Below are 25,448 nucleotides of genomic sequence, written 5' to 3'. Positions count from 1 at the left end.
TCTCTCTGTTGCCTTGCTCCCACCAATCCTCTCAGATGCCTGTGTTAGCCCTCAGTGACCAGCATTATTATCCTAAAGCCTCATCTCATTGAGGTTTTCTAGCTTCTTTTCATTTTTCTGCTGGTTGGAGCAATCAACAGACTGGGGACAGGAACAAGGGATAAATCAGGAGAGAATAGCAGAAAGACTGGGCAGTAGACAGGGGAATAGGAGACTTGCAGGGATGATGAGAGATTAACAGAAGATTGTAAGAAGGAGAAATGCTGACGCTAAAACTAGAACAACATCAGTTCCAAGGAAGGGTCACTTGACCTGAAACGTTAACTCTGATTTCTCTCTGCAGATGCTCCCAGACTTGATCAGGTTTTCTAGCAATTTCTGTTTTCGTACCAGAATCTGTGAAACGTTTAACAAATCTGCTGGCAATGTTTGATAATGCAACTAGAAAATTAGAAATGGAAAACTGGTGGATGTGATATTTTTGATTTTCAGAAAGCTTTTGACAAGGTTCTGCATATGAAGTAATTAAGTGAAGCAAGAGCACATGGGGTCCGCAGAATGTTCTGGCATGGATTGTGAACTGGCTAACTGACAGAAAACAAAGAGTAGAATAAACAGCTAATTCTCAATTTGGCACCTTTGACAAGTGGGGTAACAGAAAAATTCGTGCTTGTGTACAACTAATCACAACCTACATCAATTATTTCGAATAGGGATTAAATGTGATATTTCTAGGATTATAGTTGACATAACTGACACTTTTACCGAGCTTTATGAGGAGGATGCAAAGGCACAATTAAGGGGATTTAGATAGGATAGGTAAATGGGCAAAAATTTAATAGATGTAATTCAGTTCAGCAATTGAACATCCACAGCTGTCTCGGTAGTAAATTGCATTGATCCAGAAATCTGAGGAAGAAATCTCCCCTCTTCTCCATCTCTTGGCTGATTCTTTTTTCTGACATTGGAAATCCTGGTTCAAGATTCCTCAGTAAAGAGAAACATTCCCCCAGTAGCTACCCTATCAAGCCCCTTAAGAATTTTAAATGTTGTATTAAGATATAGGCAAATCTAGTTACTTCAAATGCATCAGACTATTTGACAGTATATATAATCCCTATCATACCTGATAGTCAGGTTTGCTTTCTGGGCTCATGGTTCTGTTAGGGAAAGGACTAAATAGTTTGGTCAACTTGTATTTCTTAACATGTGGCTATGCTACTAGCATTCTCAAGAATGTGCTTGTGCTGAGAGTTGCAGACTTTATTAAAATAAACGAGTGTATCAAGAGGTTCACATGTCCTAACAGGCTGTCTTCAACACAAAGAACAAACTACTATTCCACAAGTGGCAGTGATTTTATTTAACAGTTGGCCTTGCATGAATTCCCTACTTTCAGAATATTGTTTCACTTTACATGAGCATGAAACTCTATTGTAGACACTATATAGTTTACTTTCTTGCTTAATGTTAATCAATTTGCTTCTTGTTTAACAGATTGTTTGTTACACATTGGTGATTGTCATTGGTGTGATTGCAGACCTGGCTAGCACAGCAATGTCAATTGCAATCCAACGGGACTGGATTATAGTGGTTGCTGGAGACAGTGACAAACTATCAAGTAACTATCATAGTTCTTTTGGAAAAATACAATTTCTTAGTTGCTGAACAGATATACATTTTCATTTTTCACCTTGGAATCAAAGGTAGTAATTGTAGAAATGGCCGTAAAGTTACTTATAATTTAGCATTTCCAAAAAATGGCCTTGCTTTCAATGTTGATTTTGGCAGTATTGTTTTTTAGTTTTGTGATTAAAAATTCTTGCATGCATTCTTTAACTTCATTTCTTTCCTCCATCTGTGCTTACTGACCCGACAGTAACTCAACCCTATGTTTTACATTCCCTCTCTGCCTCACATCTTCATCAATGCATTCTCATCTTTTTTTATTTGTTTGTTTTCTCAGGTTCAACATGTCTACTCCTCCTGACTGTGAACCCTTAAAGCATGTCTTCCCTGTGACTTGTCTCCCATGTGCTTCACCTCTCCACTACTACTTTGAGATGCATGCTGTCATTTCCTCTGTGCATGTTCTCACTGGCTATTGCAATTTTGTTCCCTGTCCCATGACTCACCTGCTTACCCTTGCCATCTATAGTGTCCTTTCTCTTGCTGTTTGCCTGAGGTAGATAAAACTTAACAACAACCAGTCAGGATAATTCATGACATCATAATGCACTTCTCCATCTGCCATGCTAGGTAGTTACAAGCGTGTTATGTAAGGTTACTAAATGACATGCATTTAGGACTATATTTTCTTCATTAACTTCTTTTCATATGAAAGCAGAATGAGGCAAGATTTTTCTCATCTGTGACAATACTAGGCAACTATAGACATTGATCTTAATTTGAAATATTTGTAGAATAAAACTTTATTAGTAAGCTTTTCTTAACTGTCTGTAAATGGGTTTTGTTATGATCTTGTTACAGACCATTCACATTACAAAAGAAATCCAAATAACCTGTTTCGACTAATAGAAATATATCTGACAATTTCACTTTTTAAACAAAATACAAATTTAAATGGATCAATTAAACAAAGTAAGTATAAGTGATCCAACACAAAGACTTATAATTACTTACGTTTTGGACACAGGTTAACCTCTTATTTCCCCCATGAATTCACTTATAAGATAAATCAGTCTTAAAATCATTTACTACTACAAATGTGAGGAACCAATCAAACATATGCTCCATTCTCCTGAGAATTTTTCAGCGCCATGCTTTCTCAGAGATCAATTTTTATTCACGAAGAACCTTAGGAAAAGTTGATGAGCAGAGAGATCTGGGAGTTCAAGTACATTGTACCCTGAAGGTGGATAGAGTGGTCAAGAACGCATATGGTATGCTTGCCTTCATCGGACGCGGTATTGAGTATAAGAGATGGCAGGTCATGTTAAAGTCGTACAAGACTTTGGTTCGGCCGCATTTAGAACACTGTGTACAGTTTGGGTCACCACATTACCAAAAGGATGTGGATGCTTTGGAGAGGGTGCAGAGAAGGTTTATGATGACATTGCCTAGTATGGAACGCGCTAGCTATGAAGAGAGGTTGGGTTAGGATTGTTTTCGTTAGAAAAAAGGAGATTGAGGGGGGACCTGATTGAGATCCTCAATATCATGAAGGGTATAGGCAGGGTGAATAGAAATAAGCTTTTTCCTAGGGTGAGGGATTCAATAACGAGAGGTGACGCGTTCAAGGTGAGAGGTGAAAAGTTTAAGGGGGATATATGCAGAAAGTACTTTACACAGAGGGTGGTAGGTGCCTGGAACGCCTTGCCAGCACAGGTAGTAGAGGCATACTGGATTAGTGGTGCTGGAAGAGCACAGCAGTTCAGGCAGCATCCAACGAGCAGCGAAATCAACGTTTCGGGCAAAAGCCCTTCATCAGGAATTTTTGCCCGAAACGTTGATTTCGCTGCTCGTTGGATGCTGCCTGAACTGCTGTGCTCTTCCAGCACCACTAATCCAGTATTTGATTTTCAGCATCTGCAGTCATTGTTTTTACCAGGTAGTAGAGGCAGGCATGCTAGATTCATTTTAGGTGCATCTGGACATATGCATGGGTAGGTGGGGAGCAGAGGGATATAGATCCTTAGAAATTGGATAATAGGTTTAGACAGTGAATTTGGATCTGCTCAGGCTTGGAGGGCAAAAGGGCCTGTTCCTGGGCTGTAAATTTTCTTTGTTCTTTGTTCTTATTTACACTTTCTCATTTAATCTGATTTCATAAATGGGGTTTACAATTTTTTGAGGTTCACTGAATGTTTTTTAAAAATTAATTTGGCTCAAATTCCAAACAAAACTTCTTTCTGAATGCGGTTCTCAAAATATATAGGGGTGCCAGACAGATCTGCCTTTGGAAGTCCCCAACCACTTTGGAAAATGCGCTCATGTGGGGCAACAAATCTGGGAAATGTTGCCTCCATAAATAAAAGGGAGGGACATAGTGAGGACTTGCTCTTCCAGTTGCAAGCTGGTTCCCTCTTGTGCATGGTGCTGATATGCTCACTTTGAACCTATCAGCATAAAATGTAGAAGAGACCCAGCTTGTGATGGAAGGAGAGGGTGAGTGTAAACCACATGAACCATGAATGAGATATTTGTGACACTATTCAGTTGAAGTGTCACAGCTCAATATTTTACAGATTTATAAAACTGTTTCAATGTGTACTATTTTGCCTCTTTTGGTAAAAGAATTTATATTATGGGCTTGAGAAAAATATTGACAATCCCTGCTGTGCCTGAGACCTTATCAGTTCCAAATTTCATAAAGGAATGTCACTTCCATATTTTTTCCTCCAAAATCAGGGTATATTCTGTTGATAAAGATGAGTATTGCTTTCCATTCAAAGACATTAGTACTGGACACTACCCATGTTTTCATTCCAATAATTTAGATTATTTTTGGAATTCTTTTCTGGTCAACATTAAACAAATTTTAAATAAATTGAGATCTGGTGTCTGAATATTTTTACAGTCTTAATATTGTTTGCAAACACATTTTTGTTTGCTTTAAGATTGATCCTAAATTAGCACATCCAATATATTTATTTATCACCTTTTTTGAAATATTTTAAGTTAAAAATCTTTCAAAATCCAATGCTTAACATTGAATAAAATAAGAAAAGGAAAACTGCAAATACCAGAAATCTAAAATAAAAGCTGAAAATGTAAATTTCCAGCTGATCAGTCAACATCTGTAAAATGATGTTATTGGCATTTCAGGTGTGGACCATTCAACAAAATGTTTAAACAAATTTTACCGGTTAAGGGATTTTATACAAAAATTTCAAGTCTTTTTAGTAGCCAACAGCTGTCATAGATAAGGAAAATTCTGCTTTTATGTGAAAACAAGTTCAGTGTAAGAGTATGATCCTGATCATTCAACTTTTCTCAGAAGTTTGAAATCTGAATTTTATTAGTTATTAGTGTGAACACAATATAGAATATTATACATACCCAAAGATTATCGAACCAAGACCTGTGTTTGCTTTTGTAGACATGAATGCTACATTGAGGCAAATTGATCTTCTCAGCAAACTGCTTTCACCGATGGCCGTGGGCCACATTATGGCTAACACATTTTCTGTAGCTGGATGTGGTTTTATAGCTGGTTGGAATTTGTTCTCCATGTGTTTTGAATATTTGTTGCTGCAAAAAATATATAAAATGACTCCAGGACTTGCAAAAAAAGGTGATAACCAGAAGAAGGAGGAAGAAGTTTCAGGTATGAGAAATCATTTGAAAAAGACACTGTAACTAAAATAATTCTATAATCAGTTGTATTTGCACAATTTTTTTTCTTGAATAAACTCATTAAAACATTTAATCAGAAAATGAAGTTATTTAAAATCAAGTACTGAATTGTTTAAATAATAATAGTTTATGGAAACCTTATGTTCTCTGGCACTGATTGCAGACTGATGACAGACGACCTCTGATTGAAAAAGCAAGAATGCCTGTTGTAAAAACAAGAATGCCTATTTTTGTCATTATGGCACAGATAGTAAGCTAGTATTGCAATTGAACCTTTGTAATATATTTCAAGTAATTCTACTCAGAAGTCTTAACCAAAATGATTCTCAATCCCAAAGAGCAATAGGAATTAGTTCCCTGTTATGGAAGTGAATATCTATGGGATTTCTCGATTTCTTGTTATAACTTTGGTAGATGATGGTCAGAAATCACTTTTTAGGTATTCCTCTGGGAGTTATGCTAATTTCTATTTCAGAAAAGCCTCCCAGAAATTTTATGCATGTTTCTTTAGTTTCTGGTGTTTTTTCACTGATGTTGTTGCCTTCTACATGCAGAAATTACATATTTATCATCTATACCATCACTCCCTTACCCAAAATCAGCAATTACTCCAGACTAGAGGTTTATAAAATCATGAGGGACTTGGATAGGATGAATAGCCATGGTCTTTTTCCTCAGGTGGAGAAGTCCAAAATTAGAGGGCATGGGTTTAAAACAAGAGGGGAAAAATTTAGAAAGGATAGAAGAACAAAGAAAATTTACAGCCCAGGGCCAGGCTCTTTGGCCCTCCAAGCCTGAGCAGATCCAAATGTACTGTCTAAACCTGTCACCCAATTCCTAAGATCTATATCCCTCTGCTCCCCACCTACTCATGCATCTATCCAGACGCACTTTAAATGAATCTGCCTCTACTACCTTTGCTGGCAACATGTTCCAGGCACCTACCACCCTCTGTGTAAAGTACTTGCTGTGTATATCCCCCTTAAACTTTTCACCTCTTACCTTGAATGCGTGACCTCTCGTTATTGAATCCCTCACCCTGGGAAAAATCTTATTTCTATTTACCCTGTATATACCCTTCATGATTTTGTAGACCTCAATCAGGTCCCCCCCCTCAATGTCCTTTTTTCTAATAAAAACAATCCTAACCTATTCAACCTCTCTTCATAGCTAGTACCTTCCATACCAGGCAACATCCTCGTAAACATTCTCTGCACCCTCCCCAAAGCGTCCACGTCCTTTTGGCAATTGGTGACCAGAACTGTATAAAGTATTCCAAATGCGGACAAATCAAAAATCTTGTACAATTTTAACATGACCTTCCAGCTCTTATACTCAATACCCTGTCTGATGAAGGCAAGCATACCATATACCTTCGTGACCACTCTATCCATCTGTGCTGCCACCTTCAGGGTATAATGGACCTGAAGTCCCAGATCTCTCTTCTTATCAACTTTTCCCAAGGCTCTTCCGTTTACGGTGTAGTTCACTTGAGAATTAGACTTCCCAAACTGCATCACCTCACATTTGCCTGGATTGAACTCCATATGCCAATACTCCCCCCAACTCTCCAATCTATCTATATTCTCCTGTATTCTTTGACAGTCTCCTATGCTTTCTGCTGCTCCACCAATCTTCGTGGCATCTGCAAACTTACTGATCAGACCAACAATGCCATCTTCCAGATTATTTACGTATATTACAAACAACAGCAGCCCCAGCACTAATCCCTGTGGAACACCACTGGTCACCTTTCCCCATTTCGAGAAACTCCCTTCAACTATTACTCTCTGTCTCCTGTTGCTCAACCAGTTCTTTATCCACTGCTAGAACACTCTGTGCACCATGTGACTTCACTTTCTCCATTAGTTTATCATGGGGAACCTTATTAAATGCCTGATTAAAGTTCATGTATATGACATCTACAGCCCTTCCTTCATCTATCAACTTGGTCACTTCCTCAAAGAACTCTATTAAGTTGGTAAGGCACGATCTACCCCACACAAAATCACGTTGCCTAACACTGATAAGCCCATTCTTTTCCAAATATAAATAGATTTTATCTCTTAGTATCTTCTCCAACAACTTTCCCAACACTGACATCAGGCTCTCTGGTCTGTAGTTACCTGGAATATCCCACTACCCTTCTTGTACAGGGGTACAACATGAGCAACCCTCCAGTCATCCGGCACCTCACCTGTGTTTAAGGATTTTACAAAGGATCTGAGAGGTAGTTTTATCATGCAGAGGGTGGTGCATGGATAGAACGAGCTGCCAGTGGAACTGGTGGAGGTGGGTACAATTACAACATTTGAAGGGCATCTAGATGGATATATGAATAGGAAGGATTTAGAGGGATATGCGCCAAATTCTAGCAAATGGGACAAATTGGGATATCTGGTTGGTGCAGATGAGTTGAACCAAACAGTCTATTTCCGTGCTGTATGACTCTGACTCGAGTAATCTTTGGAGGGCAAGGATATTTCAGGTTCATTTTGTCCATGACAAATTGCATCTTTGAACTCCTCCCATTTCCATGGGCCTCCATGCCATAAAAAGCATACAGATATTTTTAAGAAAGTCCAAAGAAAATTATAAGGATGATATCAAAATTAAGACAGAACAACCAGCAACAAAACGTGAAAATGTTTCCTTTTCCAGAAAAGAAGAGGCTAAGAGAGGAGCTGATAGATTAATATTATGAAGAGCTTTAGTAAGATACATACAGAGAAAATCTTTCAATTTTGGAGGGAGTTTGAAACTGAGAGCCGTATAATGTAGCAATTAATAAACCTAATCAAGAATTCAGGAGAAATGAGAGTCGGATTGTGGAATTACTTGAAGTGACGATAATGCATTTACAGAGAAGCTAGTTTTATGCCGGAAGAAGAAAGAATGTCATCCACTGAATCTCTCTGGCATTTTGAAGATGTTGTCCTCCATGAGCCCCCAGTTCTGTTTCCTGAATCCATTCACTGCCAGGCACTTCTTGAGAAATCATCTTATGCCTTTCAAAACCATTTTTAATACCGATGTCAAAACAATCTTGCCTTGATATATCTCTCCGTAACCTCTCTGAGATCTTCCATGTTATTAACTCCTAGTTCTGTGTCTATTGCTCTCAAAATCACAGTTTGAACATTTCAGTCTGACATTTCTTCTTCCAGCATTGAAGCAGTCTCAAGTGACAACATCTATAATTGACTGTTTCACTCTTCCTTTTGACCTCTCTGCTATTGTTCAGTTTGGTTTACCATGCCATTATTATTCAGTGCTTGTACTCCATGGGGTAACTATTGTGCAGTTCCACACTTTGCAAACATAACCGAGTCAATGTATCTTTCAGAATTGTTTGCTGTTTCTTTCTGTGTAACCAGTACACTGTCACTTAGTGCTGTCTTCCATATTTGGGTTAGCTGTTGTATGTGCCACTTGCCTCCTTACTTCTTTTCAATGCCTTTGTGCTGTTGGATACTCTGTTCAACAGAAAGGGCAGAATTTTGTCCTCCTCTGAATTGCTTTGCAGTAGCAGGGATGATGAGTGTGGAAAATGAGCACATCTCCCGGGCCTACTCACCTGCTCCTGCATTTGTTGTAATTGTGACAGGAGAAGCAGCAGGCAATTTGCTAATTAATCCTGAATGTCAGCTTTAAAATCTTTATTTGTAAATTAGAGTCATAGAGATGTACAGCACAGAAACAGACCCTTTGGTCCAACGTGTCCATGCCAACCAGATATCCCAACCCAATCTAGTCCCACCTGCTAGCACCCAGCCCATATCCCTCCAAACCCTTCCTATTCATGTACCCATCCAGATGCCTTTTAAATGTTGCAATTGTACCAGCCTCCACTTCCTCTGGCAGTCTATTCCACATATGCACCAACCTCTGCGTGAAAAGGTTGCCCCTTGGGTCCTTATATCTTTCCCCTCTCACCTTAAACCTATGCCTTCTGGTTCTGGACTCCACTACACCAGTGGAAAGACCTTGTCTATTTACCCTATCCATGCCCCTCATGATTTTATAAACCTCTATAAGGTCACCCCTCAGCCTCTGATGCTCCAGGAAAAACAGCCCTAGCCTATTCAACTTCTCCTTATAGCTCAAATCCTTCAACCCTGGCAACATCCTTGTAATTTTTTTCTGAATCCTTTCAAGCTTCACAACATCATTCTGATAGGAAGGAGACCAGAATTGCATGCAATATTCCAAAAGTGTTCTAACCAATGTCCTGTACAGCCGCAACATGACCTCTCAACTCCTGTACTCAATACTCTGACCAATAAAGGAAAGCATACTAAATGACTTGTTCACTATCCTATCTACCTGCGACTCCACTTTCAAGGAGCTATGAACCTGCACTCCAAGGTCTTTTGTTCAGCAACAGTCCCCAGGACCTTACCATTATGTGTATAAGTTCTGCTAAGATTTGCTTCCTCAAAATGCAGCACCTTGCATTTATCTAAATTAAACTCCATCTGTCACTCCTTAGCCCATTGGCTCATCTGATCAAGATCCTGTTGTAACCCAAGGTAACCACCTTCACTGCCCAGTACGCCTGCAATTTTGGTGTCCTCTGCAAACTTACTAACTATATTTGTTATGCTCACATCCAAATCATTTATATAAATTACAAAAGCAGTGGACCCAGCACCGAACCTTGTGGCACTCCACTGGTCACAGGCCTCCAATCTGAAAAATGACCCTCTACCACCACCCTTTATCTTCTACCTTTGAGCCAGTTCTGTATCCAAATGGCTAGTTCTCCCTGTATTCCATGAGATCTAACCTTGCTAACCAGTGTCCCACAGGGAACCTAGTCGAACATCTTACTGAAGTCCAGATAGATCACTGCTCAGCACTCATCAATCCTCCTTGTTACTTCTTCAAAAAACTCAATCAAATTTGTGAGACATGATTTCCCACGCACAAAGCAATGTTGACTATCCCTAATCAGTCCTTGCCTTTCCAAATACATGTACATCCTATCCCTCAGGGTTCCCTCTAACAACTTGCCCACCAAAGACGTCAGGCTCACTGGTCTATGGTTCCTTGGCTTGTCCTTAGCAGCTTTCTTAAATAGTGGCACCACATTAACCAACATCCAGTCTTCTGGCACCTCACCTGTAACTATCAATAATCCCAGGAAGGGCCCAGTAATCACTTCCCGAGCTTCCCACAGCGTTCTAGACTACACCTGATCAGGTCCTGGGGATTTATCCACTTTTATTTGTTTCAAGACATCCAGCACTTCCTCCTCTGTAATATGGGCATTTTTCAACATGTCACCATTTATTTCCCTACATTCTATACCTTCCATAACCTTTTCCATATTAAACACTGATGCAACGTACTTATTTAGTATCTCCCCCATCTCCTGCGGCTCCACATAAAGGCTGTCTTACTGATCTTTGAGGGGCCCTATTGTCTCCCTAGTTACCCTTATGTCCTTAATGTATTTGTAAAAACCCTTTGGATTCTCCTTAATTCTATTTGCCAAAGCTATCTCATGTCCCCTTTTTCTCCTCCTGATTTCCCTCTTAAGTATACTCCTCCTGCCTTTATACTCTTCTGAGGATTCATTCGATCTATCCTGTCTATACCTAACATATGTTTCCTTCTTTTTCTTAACCAAACCCTCACTTTCTTTCGTCATCCAGCATTCCCTATACCTCCCAGCCTTTCCTTTCACCCTGACTGGAATATACTGCCTCTGCACTCTTATTATCTCATTTCTGAAGGCTTCCCATTTTCCAGACGTCCCTTTACCTGCAAACACCTGCCCCTAATCAGCTTTTGAAAGTTCTTGCCTAATACTGTCAAAATTAGCCTTTCTCCAATGTGGAACTTCAACTTTTGTATCTGGTCTATCTTCTTCCACCACCATTTTAAAACTAGTAGAATTATGGTCACTGGCCCCAAAGTGCTCCCCCACTCCCCCACTCAAGTCACCTATCCTGCCTTATTTCCCATGAGTAGGTCAAGTTTTGCATCTTTTCTAGTAGGTATATCCACACACTGAATCTGAAAACTTTCTTGTACACACTTAACAAATTCCTCTCCATCTAAAACCTTAACACTATGGCAGTACCAGTCTATGTTTGGAAAGTTAAAATCCCCTACCATAACCATCCCATTATTCTTACAAATAACTGAGATGTCCTTACAAATTTGTTTCTCGATTTCCCTCTGACTATTAGGGGGTCAATAATACAATCCCAATAAGGTGATCATCCCTTTCTCAGTTCCACCCAAGTAACTTCCCTGGATGTATTTCCGGGAATATCCTCCCTCAGTACAGCTGTAATACTATCCCTTATCAAAAATGCCACTCCCCGTCTTCTCTTCCTGTAGCATTTGTATCCCGGAACATTAATCTGCCAGTTCTGTCCATCCCCGAGCCATGTTTCTGTAATTGATATCCCAGTCCCATGTTCCTAACCGTACCCTAAGTTAGGCCCCTTGCATTGAAATAAACGCAGTTTAATTTATCAGTCCTACCATGTTATCTGCTTTGTCCCAGCCTGCCCTGACTGATCGACTTGCTTTTTTTCTCAACTGTACCAGTCTCAGACTCATCTCTTTCCTCACTACCTCTCTGGGTCCCATCCCTCCCCCCACCCTCCCCCACCCCACACCCCCACCCTCACCCACCCCACACCCCCACCCTCACCCACCCCACACCCCCTTCCCCAACCCCCACCCCCACCACCACATCCCCCACCCTCCCCCACCTCCCCACCCTCACCTCCCCCACCCTCCCCCAAACCACCCCCCCACCCTCACCTCCCCCACACCCCCACCCTCACCTCCCCCACACCCCCTCTCACCCTCCACCCTCACCTCCCCCTCACCCTCACCCCCCTCACCTCCCCTCCCCCTCACCCTCCCCTCACCCTCACCCCCCCATCCTCACCCTCACCCCCATCCCCCCTCACCTCCGCCCCCCCCACCCTCACCCCACCCCACCCCACCCTCACCCCCACCCTCACCTCCCCCCCACCCTCACCCCCACCCTCACCCCCACCCTCACCCCCACCCTCACCCCCACCCTCACCCCCACCCTCACCTCCCCCCTCACCCCTCCACCCTCACCTCCCCCCTCACCCCCCCCACCCTCACCTCCCCCCTCACCCCCCCCACCCTCACCTCCCCCACCCCCACCTCCCCCACCCCCACCATCACCTCCCCCACCCCCACCTCCCCCCTCACCCCCACCTCCCCCCTCACCCCCCCACCCTCACCCCCGAACCCTCACCTCCCCCTCACCCTCCCCACCCTCACCTCCCCCCTCAGCCCCCCCACCCTCACCTCCCCCACCCTCACCTCCCCCCCTCACCTCCCCCCCTTACCTCCACCCTCACCTCCCGCCTCACCTCCCCCTCACGCCCCCTCACCCTCCACCCTCACCTCCCCCCCACCCCCACCCCCACCCTCACCTCCACCCCTACCCCCACCCTCACCCCCACCCCCACCCTCACCCCCACCCTCACCTCCCCTCCACCCCCACCCTTACCTCCCCCCCACCCCTACCCTCACCCTCACCTCCCCCCCACCCCCACCCCCACCCCCACCCTCACCCCCACCCCCACCCTCACCTCCACCCCTACCCCCACCCCCCACACCCCACCCCCACACCCCACCCTCACCTCCACCCCTACCCCCACCCTCTCCCCCACCCCCACCCCCACCCTCACCCTCACCTCCACCCTCACCTCCACCCCACCCTCACCTCCACCCCACCCTCACCTCCACCCTCACCCTCACCCTCACCCCCACCCCCACCCCCACCCTCACCCCCACCCCCACCCTCACCCTCACCCCCACCCCCACCCTCACCCTCACCCTCACCCCCACCCTCACCCTCACCCCCACCCTCACCCTCACCCTCACCCTCACCCTCACCCTCACCCTCACCCTACTAGTTTAAATCCTTCCAAGTAGCTTTAGCAAATCTCCCTGCAGTATATTAGTCCCCTTCCAATTTAGGTGTAATCCATCCTTCTTGTACAGGTCACTTCTACCCTGGAAGAGATTCTAATGATCCAAAAATGTGAATCCTTCACCCGTATATTAGCTGCTCAGCCATGCATTCATCGGCTCTGTTCTCCTATTCCTACCCTCACTAGCTCGTAGCACCAGGAGTAATCCAGATATTACTACTCTCGAGGACTTTCTTTTTAAATTCTTGCCTAACTCTCTGTATTCTCCCTTCAGAATCTCATCCTTTTCCCTTCCTATGTCGTTGGTTCCAAAGTGTACAGTGACCTCCTGCTGGGCCCTCTTCCCCTTTGAGAACATTCTGAACCCTCTCTGACGAAACCTTGATCCTGGCACCAGGGAAGCAACACCATTCTGATCTTTCGCTGCTGCCCACAGAAACGTCTGTCTGTGCCTTGGACTAGAGAGTCCCCTAACGTAATCAATCCCTTGGGACCCAATGTATCCCTCATTGCATTAGCACCAGTTTCAATATCAGAAACTTTCCTGTTTGTGCTACATTCCCCTGTGAATCCATCACCCCCTACGTTTTCCAAAACAACATACTTGTTTGAAATGGGGATTGCCATGGAAGACTCCTGCATTACCTGCTTACCTCTCTTCCCTTTCCTAGAGTTAACGCATCGATGTGACTGTATCTGCGACTTTTCTCCATTCCTACAACTGCCATCCACCACATGCCCTTGCTCTTGTAAATTCCTCATTGCTTCTAACTGTCGCTCCAACTGATCCATTCGATCTGATAGCATTGGCAACCAATGGCATTTATTGCAGATATAGTTCTCTGTAACACGTAAACTCTCCCTAAACTCCCACATCCCACAAGAAGAGCCTATCACTTTTACTAAAGGCCATTTTTGCTTCTTCACAGTCTACAGACCCAGAAAATAGCCCCGTCTTATTCCTCAACAAAACACTGCTCCAGGCTAACCTAATACTTATGGCTTATATTTTTAAGTTTAATCAAGAGACATATCTCAATAAATATATAATCAAGAAAGAACCCACTCTATTCACTACTGCAGACGCTCCAAGGCCATACTTAAAACTATTATCTGCCTCTGTACTATGACATCTCCCAAATAGGTTCCTCCAAGATTAGTTGTGAATTTCACTGTTTGTTCATTTTCCCAGATGCACTCCGATGTCCAGCGATACATGAATTAAACAGCAAAGGCAGTAACTGCACAGGTTCACTGCTGTGTCAGTTAACAATGTGGGTTTCTTCTCTCTCTCCTACACTGACCTCACCATGTGCTACCTTTGTCTGTTCCTCTCCCTTTTAAAAGTGTCATTGTTTTGACTTTTTTTTCTCCAAAGTTCCAAAACAATGCAACAGCGTAGAAAACAGTAATTGCTGCTCCTGGAATTCGAGGAAATTACCTCCCATATCTAAAATACCTCAAAAGAAGGAGGAGCCTATTACAGCCAGAAATCTTTCCTGTTCTCCATCTTGGATTACCCAAAATCCTTTCCTCCATGACTGCCCACCCTCTGCAATTTGCAGCAGTACTACCTTCTCAGAGCATTCTCTTGCAAAGGGCTTGTTTATTAGATCAGAATTATCCAATTTTTTCACGTGTGGGAGTGGGCAGAGATTAGAGCTGGTGATCAAATCAAAATGATATGTGACTTGGCTGAACAGCAAACAAGAGTTTCAGAAAAAAACACACATACTCTCACATTCCTATACTCATCCACTATCCCTCCCAGCCTCCCTCTCACACACACACTCACTCACTCACTCACTCACTCTCTTCTTCTGCTGCTTCAGTCTCACACTCTGCCTCCCTTACAGAAATTCTTGCCATCCCTCTGCTTTCCTCTCTCACATTCTTCCCCATCCTCTGTTGCCCCTTGTGCTCTGAAGACCTCAGCCTGAACTCCGTGACCCTGGTGAAGAGCTTATGCTCGAAATGTCCTCTCTCCTACTCCTCAGATGCTATCACACTCTTCGATTCAGTGACCCCTGTCTCCTCCTCCAATCAGAATCAGTTAGTCTCCTACTTTTGCTGCTGATAGGTTTACATAATGAGCCTATTAGCAACAAAAAAAACCCAGGAGAGAAGTGACATTTGATTGGAGGAACATCTTGCAGAATCTTCCAGCTGTACTTCCTGCATTCAGAACCCAATTGGCAAAACAGATAGGACCATTTGTTGGGCTGCCTGTTGGACAAGGCAAAAGGGAGGACTGCAGATCAGAGTCAAGATTAGAGTGGTGCTGGAAAAGCACAGCAAGTCAGACAGCATCCGAGGAGCAGGGAAATCGATGTTTCGGGCTGGAGTCCTTCATCAGGAATGAGCCTGTTAGACAAGCCGGAGTTAGATCATGGCTGATCTGTACCTCAACCCTTTGATCCACCTTTGACCCATATCTGTTGGTATCCTTGTATAACAAAAAAAAACTATCTGCCTTGTAAGCTTACAGCATCTATAACTTTTTGAGAGAGTTCCAGATTTCTGCTTTTTATTTAGTGAAGTAGTGCTTCCTGGTTTCAGTCCTGAATGGTGTGGCTGTAATTTTTTCTTGAGCTCCTCCATGAGGGGAAACACAGATTTCACTGATACCTGCCTGAAGTATAATGCCAAGAATGAGAAACTCCATTGAAAAATTGTGGGTGTGATTTGCATGGTTGACTGTTCAAGACAAAATGATTTAAACATCACTGCATAATGATGACTTTAGTCTTAAACTTCGACTTTAGTTTTTAAACTTAACATTTTTCAAGTTATAGTGTGCAAATGTGCACATTGCTTTTGCACTTCCTCAATTTTCTAGAACATTCCTTTGCTTTGCATTGTTTTTGCTATTTCAGAAAGAAATCAGACTGCTTTTAAAGATGGAAGAATGACCTCCGCTGCAGTTTCAGTTGAGGATGAGCTGGTTAATAACAACTGTACAAATCAAAATGACAAGGAAACAGGCTGTATCAAAGGCATTCTGGTTTCTGGAATCAGGACATTCCGAGACGGTTGGATTATCTATTATAAGCAACCAATGTTTCTTGCTGCATTGGGTCTTTCATTTCTTTACATGACAGTACTAGGATTTGATGGAATTACTATAGGGTATGCTTATGCACAAGGAATAAGCAGTTCTGTAATTAGCATCATGGTGGCACTGTCTGCTGTCACAGGACTAATAGGAACTATGTTTTTCACCATATTGAGAAAATATTGCGGCCTTATTCACACTGGATGTTTCTCAAGTATTGCACAGATCACTTGCCTTACACTCTGCGTTGCATCTGTGTTTGCTCCTGGAAGCCCACTTGTTTTGAGTGCACCTCTGTATTCAAGTGCATCGGATCAGCTGGAAAACTATACAATTACCATCTTTCCCACTGATGTTTTGAATACATCTGTCACTAAACAGTCCTTCATTTACAAAGATGTTCGATATGATGTACCTTCGCAACTACCAACCAACCTGACGAATTTCACAGAAACAAAGGAATATCTTTCCATAGCACTATATTTTGCTGGTGCTGTTTCAGCAAGAGTTGGTAGGTAATATTAAGAAAGGAGCTTGATAACACCTTCTATGTATATCACAGTATAAATGTTATGCGCATTTAAGGACATCAGGAATGTACAATATAGGGATGATTTATGAGAAGTAACAGTGTTACAAACCCATGTTAACATAATAAGGAAGCATTCCAGAAAATGTGTGTAGTAGTAACATAGCATTGTGGATATGTCTATGACTTACACTGTAATGGTTCAAGGTGGTCACTCACTACTAACGTTTCAAAGACAATTGGAGATGGACAATAAATGCTATCCTTATTAGCAGTACAACATCTCACCTTTTTGTTTGGTATTTCACATTCTTTTGCACCTCTACTCTTTCTATTGCAGCTGTTTGTTTGCCTCTACCAAATGAGCTTTTATTTGGCTTGTTCATCTGCCTAATGCTTTTGGCTGTACCAAACATTTAAAAATATTCTTACTGCCAACTCCTACAAGTATTCTAACTGCCCTGTAATAGGATCTCGGAACAGGGCACAGAGGTCTTCAAGCCTGTTCCCTCATTGAGTTAGATTGTGGTTGATCTGTTCTGGGATAATACGGACATTGGTGTGATGATTAAGACATTGGTTGGATCTCATTCACTAGCTTCTGCCACTCTTATTTGTTGGCTGGAATTCACAGAAAGGTCATCTCGTGAAAAGCAAAAAGAGAGGATTAAAATGTCAGGATAGAGTTATAACTTTGGAAATAGGGGTAAATAAAAAAGATATTGGTAATAGAAGCAAGGCAAAATGAAGTCAGAGGATTCTTTTATTCATTCATATGATGTGTGCATGTTGCTGATTAGACCAGCAATTATTACCCATCCCACTGGTCTTGAGAATCTGGTGCTGATCTGCCTTCTGATGGTTTGCTAAGCTGTTTCAGTGCACAGGTAAGAGTCAGCAATGTATTAGATTAGATTAGATTCCCTACAGTGTGGAAACAGGCCCTTCGGCCCAACCAGTCCACACCGACCCTCCAAAGAGTAACCCACACAGACCCACTTCCTCTCTGACTAATGCACCTAACACTGTGGGCAATTTAGCATGGCCAATTCACCTAACCTTCACATCTTAGGACTGTGGGAGGAAACCGGAGCACCTGGAGAAAACCCATGCAGACACGGGGAGAATGTGCAAACTCCACACAGACAGTCACCCAAGGCTGGAATCGAACCTAGGACCCTGGTGCTGTGAGGCAGCAGTGCACACCACTGAGCGACCATGCTGCCCCTACAGCGTGCTGGGAATTACATATAGATCACACTGGATAAAGACAGCAAATTTAAGTTCCTAAAGAATATAGTCAACCAGTTGACATTTTATGGTAATTTGATAGTTTGATGATTACAATTATTGATGCTAATTTTGTTGATGTTTTATCTGTGGATTTAGTTCAGTGATTTGAATTTAAATTTCTCAGTGCCCAAAGAGAAAATAGCACTTGGGAATAAGAAATTTAAGAGAGGAAGATTATCAAGAAATGTGATTTGGAGAGGCAAACAAAGCTCAACAATAATTGTCCGTGTCTTTCTGTAACATCATCAGACTTTCTTAAACACTGTCAAGTTATTTCTTGTATGCTGATTCCGAACGACAGGCGAAGAATGCGTTTAGGTGGATTTGCTGTTGGGGATTCATTGAACTTCCTTGGTCTAGTAAGGTAGAAGAGAACCACCGGGAAATCTAGTGGAAAGAGGCTCATGTCTTTTCTCTTATAACTTTTCCATTGGAAAACTTTTGACACACATTTCAATCCCTTGCAATGGTAAAGTACATGTTTTTTCTACGTTACTGGAAATATATAGCTATTCCTATTCAGGTGGGTAAATAAATGCCACAGTTACATAAAACTATCTCCACAGATTTTACTTTTATGACATTTTACTGGCTCTCTAATAAAACTGGTGTTTTATTGCAAATGTTAAGAAATGTATGAAACTCAAGTCACATCTTTCTCAGCAGTAAGTAACAGTATTCATGTAGAACTTGTGCAGACAACATTTCTAAATCATTGTTATATTTCACTCTTAAAATTAATTCCCAAGAGATTTTGACTCCCAACAGTTTTTATTTGGAAATCATAGAATCTTTCTAACACAGAAGGGTACCATTTGGCTTGACGTGCCTGTGCTAACTCCCTAGAAGAGCAACTCAGCAAGTTCCACTCACTCACATTTTCTCTATGTAGTCCTACATTTTGTTTTTTCTTCAGGTAATTATCCAATTCCCTTTTGAAAGCAAGGATTCAGTCCACCTTCACCACATGCTCAGACTTTAAATTCCAGATCTTAACAACTCCGTGTAAAAAAAAAGCATTTGCAACAGCAAAGTACACTTTCAAGTTAGACTGTAATCACCAACAAAATGTTTATAAAAGTAGTACAAACCTGTTTTTACACGTGCTTAAGTTTTTCTTGGGGCAAACTAGAACAATAAGATGATACACTTTATTCAGTGAAGAGCATCCAGTTAGAGAAAGAGGGGACTTTACAGTTGAAATTGCAACAGGAATATAAATGTCAATAGACCTCATAGGTTCAAAGAATTTACTGTTAAATGAAGGTCTAATAGTCTAGAAACAAAATTAGGAACCAAAAGAGGTGATGCTGCAATGGTAGTATCACTGGACTGGAAATCCAGATGTTCAAACCCACCCCAGTTCATCATGTTCAGCACAACGTCGTGGACCGGAGGGGCCATTCCTGTATAGTACAGTTCTGTATTCTATCTATGTTCTAAGGTTATGCATGTATGTCTTTTTTTCCCCCTTTCCCCATCAGTATAATCTTCATTTTCAAAAACAAACTGCATTAGAATGAGCCTGTAACAATGCACTCTGCTTAAGCATGCACTCATTCAGAATCTTATGGCTAACTATTATCAACTCAGTGCAGTTACTTAGCCACACAAAATTTTTTCCTCACTTTAACAGGGTCATAGTATATAAAAACTGAAAGAGCAGCGGACGCTGTAAATCAGAGACAAAAATAGAAATTGTTTTAAAAGCTCAGCAGGTCTGGCAACATTTGTGGAGAGAATTCAGAGTTATTGTAACGGATCAAGTGACCCTTCCTCAAAACTGCAGATACACACAGACACTGCCAGGCCTACTGAGCTTTTTCAGCAGTCGGTCCTGCTATACTGTGTATTTCCTCAACGCGAATTGGCTTTAACATGATTAAAGAATTTAGACCTTTACTTGTAGATCACAAATTTTCCTTACCTGTATTGGCTATAATGCGATTCTGACCCCATTAGTTTAAATGGGGTGGCTATTGTGCGATTTTCTTATAACACGAGCTCGCACCAGAACAGAACTATCGCATTATATCAGAATTGTATTATGATATCTTTTACTTAAGCTTTCAGAAGGTATTGTTAAATATTCAACTGCCTGCCTTCATCTTTATAACTTGATGATTTTTCAGGAGAAAATGCCCCATGATGTCCTCAAATGGCAATGTGGCATCTTCAGCCTAATTCAGGTATTGACTTAAAAATGTTTTTCTAGGTTTGTGGAGCTTCGACCTGACAGTAACACAGCTTATCCAAGAAATGGTTTACGAATCAAAAAGAGGAATTGTAAATGGCGTTCAGGGCTCCATGAATGGTATTATGGACCTTCTCCACTTTGTCATGGTTATCATCATCCCGGCACCCGAACATTTTGGTATTCTTGTTATCCTGTCTGTGATCTTTGTTTCAGTGGGTGGGTTGCTTTTCTTTTGCTTTGCAAGAAAGACTTTGGGAAAGGATTTATTCAAATGTGTTTGTATGAAGGAAAAACACTCTGAGAATGGCAAAGATACAAAGATTGTAGCAGAATCTATCCTTTGACGGGCTGTTGTAGATTTTTGTGTTAGTTTAGAGGATTTGACAGAAGTTAATATCACAAAACAGTTTCTATAAGGTGTATTACAATGAAAATCCAGAACATAGAGACTAATGAGAATTCATTTCGGCTTGAGGACAGAGACTGCAATACACAATCAGTAACAGAACTAAAGTATTTAAAAATAATATTGTTTCAAGTATAACTTGACTGAGTTTTTTAAAACTTATTTTGTCTTAAAAATTGCCGATACAGTTTAACTAATAAATCAGGTGAAAGTTTGTGTGTGTGTACACGCACATTTGATTTTCTGCACATTTTTACCGAAAAGGGAGATTCTGGGCAGAATCTTATATATTTTGGCTAAGTTGGAGTTGTGTTAGGGTTTCACGCTGTGATAGCTAGCGAGTTTTCTACTCATAGTCTACTAAACACGCAACATTAATTACCTTCCATGTGCCATGGCATCTCTTGCATCTGATTTTCACCTCATCTTCCCACACCGTGTTTCTGTAACAACTTGCTGCTCAGTGGATATCCTGAATTTTACAGGCATCCTTTCCCCTTGTGCCATCTTTAAAAGCCAATTGTTTACCTGGACAAACACCGTCAGCCGTGAGCTCCCTGCATGTTTGCTGATGGTTGTTCATGACGAGGCAGGTAGGGAGAAATTAGCACCTAGCCGTGGAGACAATGACCTCAAGGCCTTCCTGCACAAGATGATGCTTCCTGTTCCCGCTTAACTGGCATTGGAGGCCACAATACCAGACGTACCAATCTGGTCTGAGGATGCCACCTTTATAAAGTAGTCTCAGCTGTCTGGAGGACTCTCTGACACTGGAGGAAGAAGGTAAATGTCCTGGGCTGTTATTCTAGAGACCCAGGTAATGTTTTGGGGACCTGGTTTGAAACCCACCATGGCAGATGGTGGAATTTGAATTTAAGAAAAAATCTGAAATTAAGAGTATATAAATGACCATAAATCCATTACCGATTGTCAGAAAAACCCATCTGATTCACTAATATCCTTTAGGGAAAGAAATCTACCATCCTTACCTGGTCTGGCTTAAATGTGACTCCAGACCCACTGCAAATGTGGCTGACTCCCAACTGCCGTCTGGACATTTAGGGACATGCAATCAATGCTGGCCTAGCTAGAATGCCTTCATCCCGCAAATAAAAAATAGTTGGAGAATAGAAGTTCTACTTAAATCCCCCATGATATGATTTCTAATTCCTTTTCACCTTGATTTTTTAAGACACTTTATGAACTCTGCCTTTCACTCCACTCTCTGCCCAACCTGGAATTTTCTTTGTTGTGTAAGATAAAAACACAGTTTCAACACCACTTTATGTTTGCATATATTTCCAAATTTAGCCTCTAAATATTTATCTTTCTGTACTATAATCATGCCATTGATGAACCTGGGAAAATTGCATCAGGCAAATACGCTTTTCCTGAATTGGAAATTGACAAAGAACAGTCTATGGCCAGCTATCTCACCAGAGCACCTAAATGATCTAGAAGAAACCTAAGGTGAATGTCAGATTTGTCAGAGCTTTGCTCCTGAAATACTGTACCAGAACTTTGCCACAGCTGAAAGACAAAAAGAAAGGTTTCTGCGTTGGAATATGGCTCACACACTGAAATTACATTGATATTTTTAATACCTTTTATAATCAGTTGACATAATTATCATTTGGTACTTCTTACTTATCACTTTGTGAATTAATTTTACATTACCTATTTCATACATTCTTTTTCACAAATGCTCAGATTTGACATCATACTAAGAAACAACTTCTAATATAGTTGTTCAATAAATTACAGGGACCTGAAATAAATCTTAATGGTGGCATTCTGCAAGTAAAATGGCTTGAGCCATTCTAATATTCCAGTATGAAGCTGCAGTAATGACGTTTTCACACTTTCGCATTACATTTTATGGGATTTTTTTACCACTGAATTTTTTTAAATTCTCCCCCACACTACTGCCTAATAGCGATAAGTGCTTATTTTCCCCCAGCAACCACTGATTTTTTAAAAGTGATTTGTGAAAACTTTCAACTTATGATTGTTGAGTTTATCTATGTTAATGTTCAATGTCACAGCTGAAAGCACTTATGGTTAAACTTTGTTTACCAAAATTAGAAGATGTTTGAGGGTTTTTGAAGTAGCATAATGAACAATAAAGAAATTGGTAGTCACTGAAAGATGACTAGATTAACTGCAAAGATTTTAGCAGCCCTATGGAGATGGGGGGAGCTGGTAAAATGTTTGGAGGGTATTGAAAGACACCCAACAACTTCCCACCATATAAATAGTGGTCCAGCCAGGCACTGACCTGAGGTGAGCAACCAATTGAGGTAATTGTTGGCTGTTTTAAACCTTGTTGAATATTTCACCAGCACTGGACCTGGGCCTCTTATGCTTTTGTGGTGCAATAGTAATGCCCCTACCTCTGGGCCAACTGGTGTGGGTTCAAGACTCACCTTCTCCGGAGGTGAGTCATAGCATAGCCAAACAGGTTTCTTCAAAATAATTTTTTGTTTGGTCCCTGAGCATGCTTCATGAGGGGACCAAAAGGTACATTGAGTTGGCTAAGTAAGGGTGGGGTTAGAGGGGATATGGAGGTGTTGGTGGATGGGAGGATGGGTCTCTCCAATGGCCATTCTGGTGGATTCAACATCACTGCATCATCAACGTTTGTCTTTATTGGTAGCACAGGTGGGCAGGCTGCTACTCTAAAATGGATGCTAATCTCAGTGGCCATCACCAGTAAAATCTCCTCTGTGGTTCCAATTCTTGCCTGCTCAGGCTCGGGATCTACAACGTACTGATAAAATTCTGACCAGAGCACTTGATGCTGAGGTAATTACTAAGCCAGTGAAAGAGTTGAACTATTAAAAACTCCAGGTGATCTTAACTTATATGATTAAAAATCAAAGTTCAGTAAGAAGTATTTTAGTATTACTGTATTTCAATCAGGTATATTTTCTAACTTTGGAAATTATATATAATATATTGTATATTATAAACCTGTTATACATTATAGGTTTAAACTCAACTAATATTGTAATGATGCAGTCATTAAAATCAAATTTATTTTTATGCTTATGATGATTTTGATTCTTTTCAACTTTCAAGTTACAATAGTGATTATATTTCATGTTCATAATTAGTTTGAAGTGCTTTACAATGTTCCAAAGCTGTGAAACTATGTTAATCTGATGATGGTTGATTATGAAACTATTTGTGTTGATTGTAATTCTGTCTGTAGTTTCCAAGCTTACCAAATAAACTCGTTGCTAGCAAGATGTTCAGTGTTCTTAAGTTATTGAATATTTAAATATTTGCAATGCCAAATGATAATCATGGGCTGTGAAGACTCTATAAATTATTGCATGAATTCAGAGCAAACACATTGGCCTGGATATTCCCAGAGGCAGCAATGACAGCCAGATTGGCATTCCACTCCTATTCTTTTCCATTGGTACTGAACTCCACATTACTAGTCAGGAATTCTGATCCAGGTGCCTTCAGAAAGCAGAGCATGTCTGATATCATGGTGCAGGATATTTGGGGCAAATCAAGCCACGTCCCCTTTCACAGCAGACAATCTGCCAAGTTCTGTGATTTAAATGGCCAGCAGCACAGCCTTTGACAGCTACTATGAAAGGGTAAGTTTATAAGGTCATTGTCGAGTTAGGGTGGCCCTTGGTGAAGGGGTTAGGGAGCAAGGTAAGTGATGGTGTGCCTAGGGTAGGCCAGGATTAGGGTGTGTGTGCTCATGCCACTGGTGACTTGGAATGTGGCATGTAGGTCGCAGTAGGTTTGGGTGACATTAGGACCAGTGGTACGCACTTGGGTGAAAGTGATGGGGCAAGCTGAGGATAAAGGGACCAGTGGGCAAGTTAGGTATCAGAAGTAGACAAACAGGAGGCTGGAAGAACAGAGTAAGCCAGGCAGCATCAGGAGGTGAAGTCAACATTTCTGATGTAATCCTTCAGAATTGAAATGTTGACTTCTTCGCCTCCTGATGCTGCCTGGCTTGCTGTGTTCTTCCAACCTCCTGTTTGTCTACTTTGGATTCCAGCAGTTTTTTTTTGTCTCTAAGTAAGTTAGGTATCAGGGCTAGTGAGCGGGTGGGACATCTAGGCTGGCAGGTGAGTAAGATTTCAGGGTTGGCAGGTCGGATTGCATGACAGTATACAGGTAACTGTACAAGCTGGTGACACAGTGGGCAGTTGGGGGTTTGGAATCATTTTGAACCACTGGAGTTTTAAGCAGTTCAACGATTATTTTCCTACTGTAATATTCAATGTCTTAGTGAATAAAACATCCTGTATGCCTTCTTGAACATCTTATCTGTTTGTCTGTTACCTTCAAGAATTATGCATTTCCACGACGTCTGTTCCTTTACATTTCTCGTTATGCTCAATTACAACCTTTAAAAGACATTTGAATAAGTACATGAATTGGAAAGGTTTGAAGGGATATGGGCCAGCAATACTCAGATGGGATAGTTTAGTTTGGGATTACGTTCAGCATGGACTGGTTGGACCAAATGTTTCCAGGCTGTATGACTCTACCATTTCTTGTGTAGCTCTTTGCCTGATTTTCCTTCTTCAAATACTTATCCACACTTCTCCACACTTATCCTCCGCTACATTTATGACTCTATCAGCGCCATCTCATGCTCCCACAAGGAGGTTAAACAGTTCATCAATTTCACCAGCACGTTCCACCCTGACCTTAAGTTCACCTGGACC

General features: G+C 41.5%; 1 protein-coding gene across 19 annotated transcripts in view; it reads left to right on the top strand.

Moving 5' to 3' along the window:
• The window catches only part of LOC140482183 (ferroportin-like), a 72,395-nt gene extending 48,413 nt beyond the window's left edge, over positions 1-23,982 (top strand). For all 19 annotated transcript variants that reach the window (XM_072579229.1, XM_072579220.1, XM_072579227.1 and 16 more), the window contains 4 exons: positions 1,498-1,621; positions 5,063-5,290; positions 16,139-16,828; positions 20,355-23,982. In XM_072579229.1, coding sequence (XP_072435330.1) covers positions 1,498-1,621; positions 5,063-5,290; positions 16,139-16,828; positions 20,355-20,680 — 1,368 coding nt within the window. In that variant the 3' untranslated portion in view covers positions 20,681-23,982. The remainder of the gene's footprint in view (positions 1-1,497; positions 1,622-5,062; positions 5,291-16,138; positions 16,829-20,354) is intronic.
• Positions 23,983-25,448: the final 1,466 nt, after the last annotated feature.

Source organism: Chiloscyllium punctatum, chromosome 10 (assembly GCF_047496795.1).
Source record: "Chiloscyllium punctatum isolate Juve2018m chromosome 10, sChiPun1.3, whole genome shotgun sequence".
Taxonomy (NCBI): Eukaryota; Metazoa; Chordata; class Chondrichthyes; order Orectolobiformes; family Hemiscylliidae; genus Chiloscyllium; species Chiloscyllium punctatum.
The sequence above is the reverse complement of the archived record's forward strand: the minus strand, read 5'-3'. Positions and strand labels throughout refer to the sequence as shown.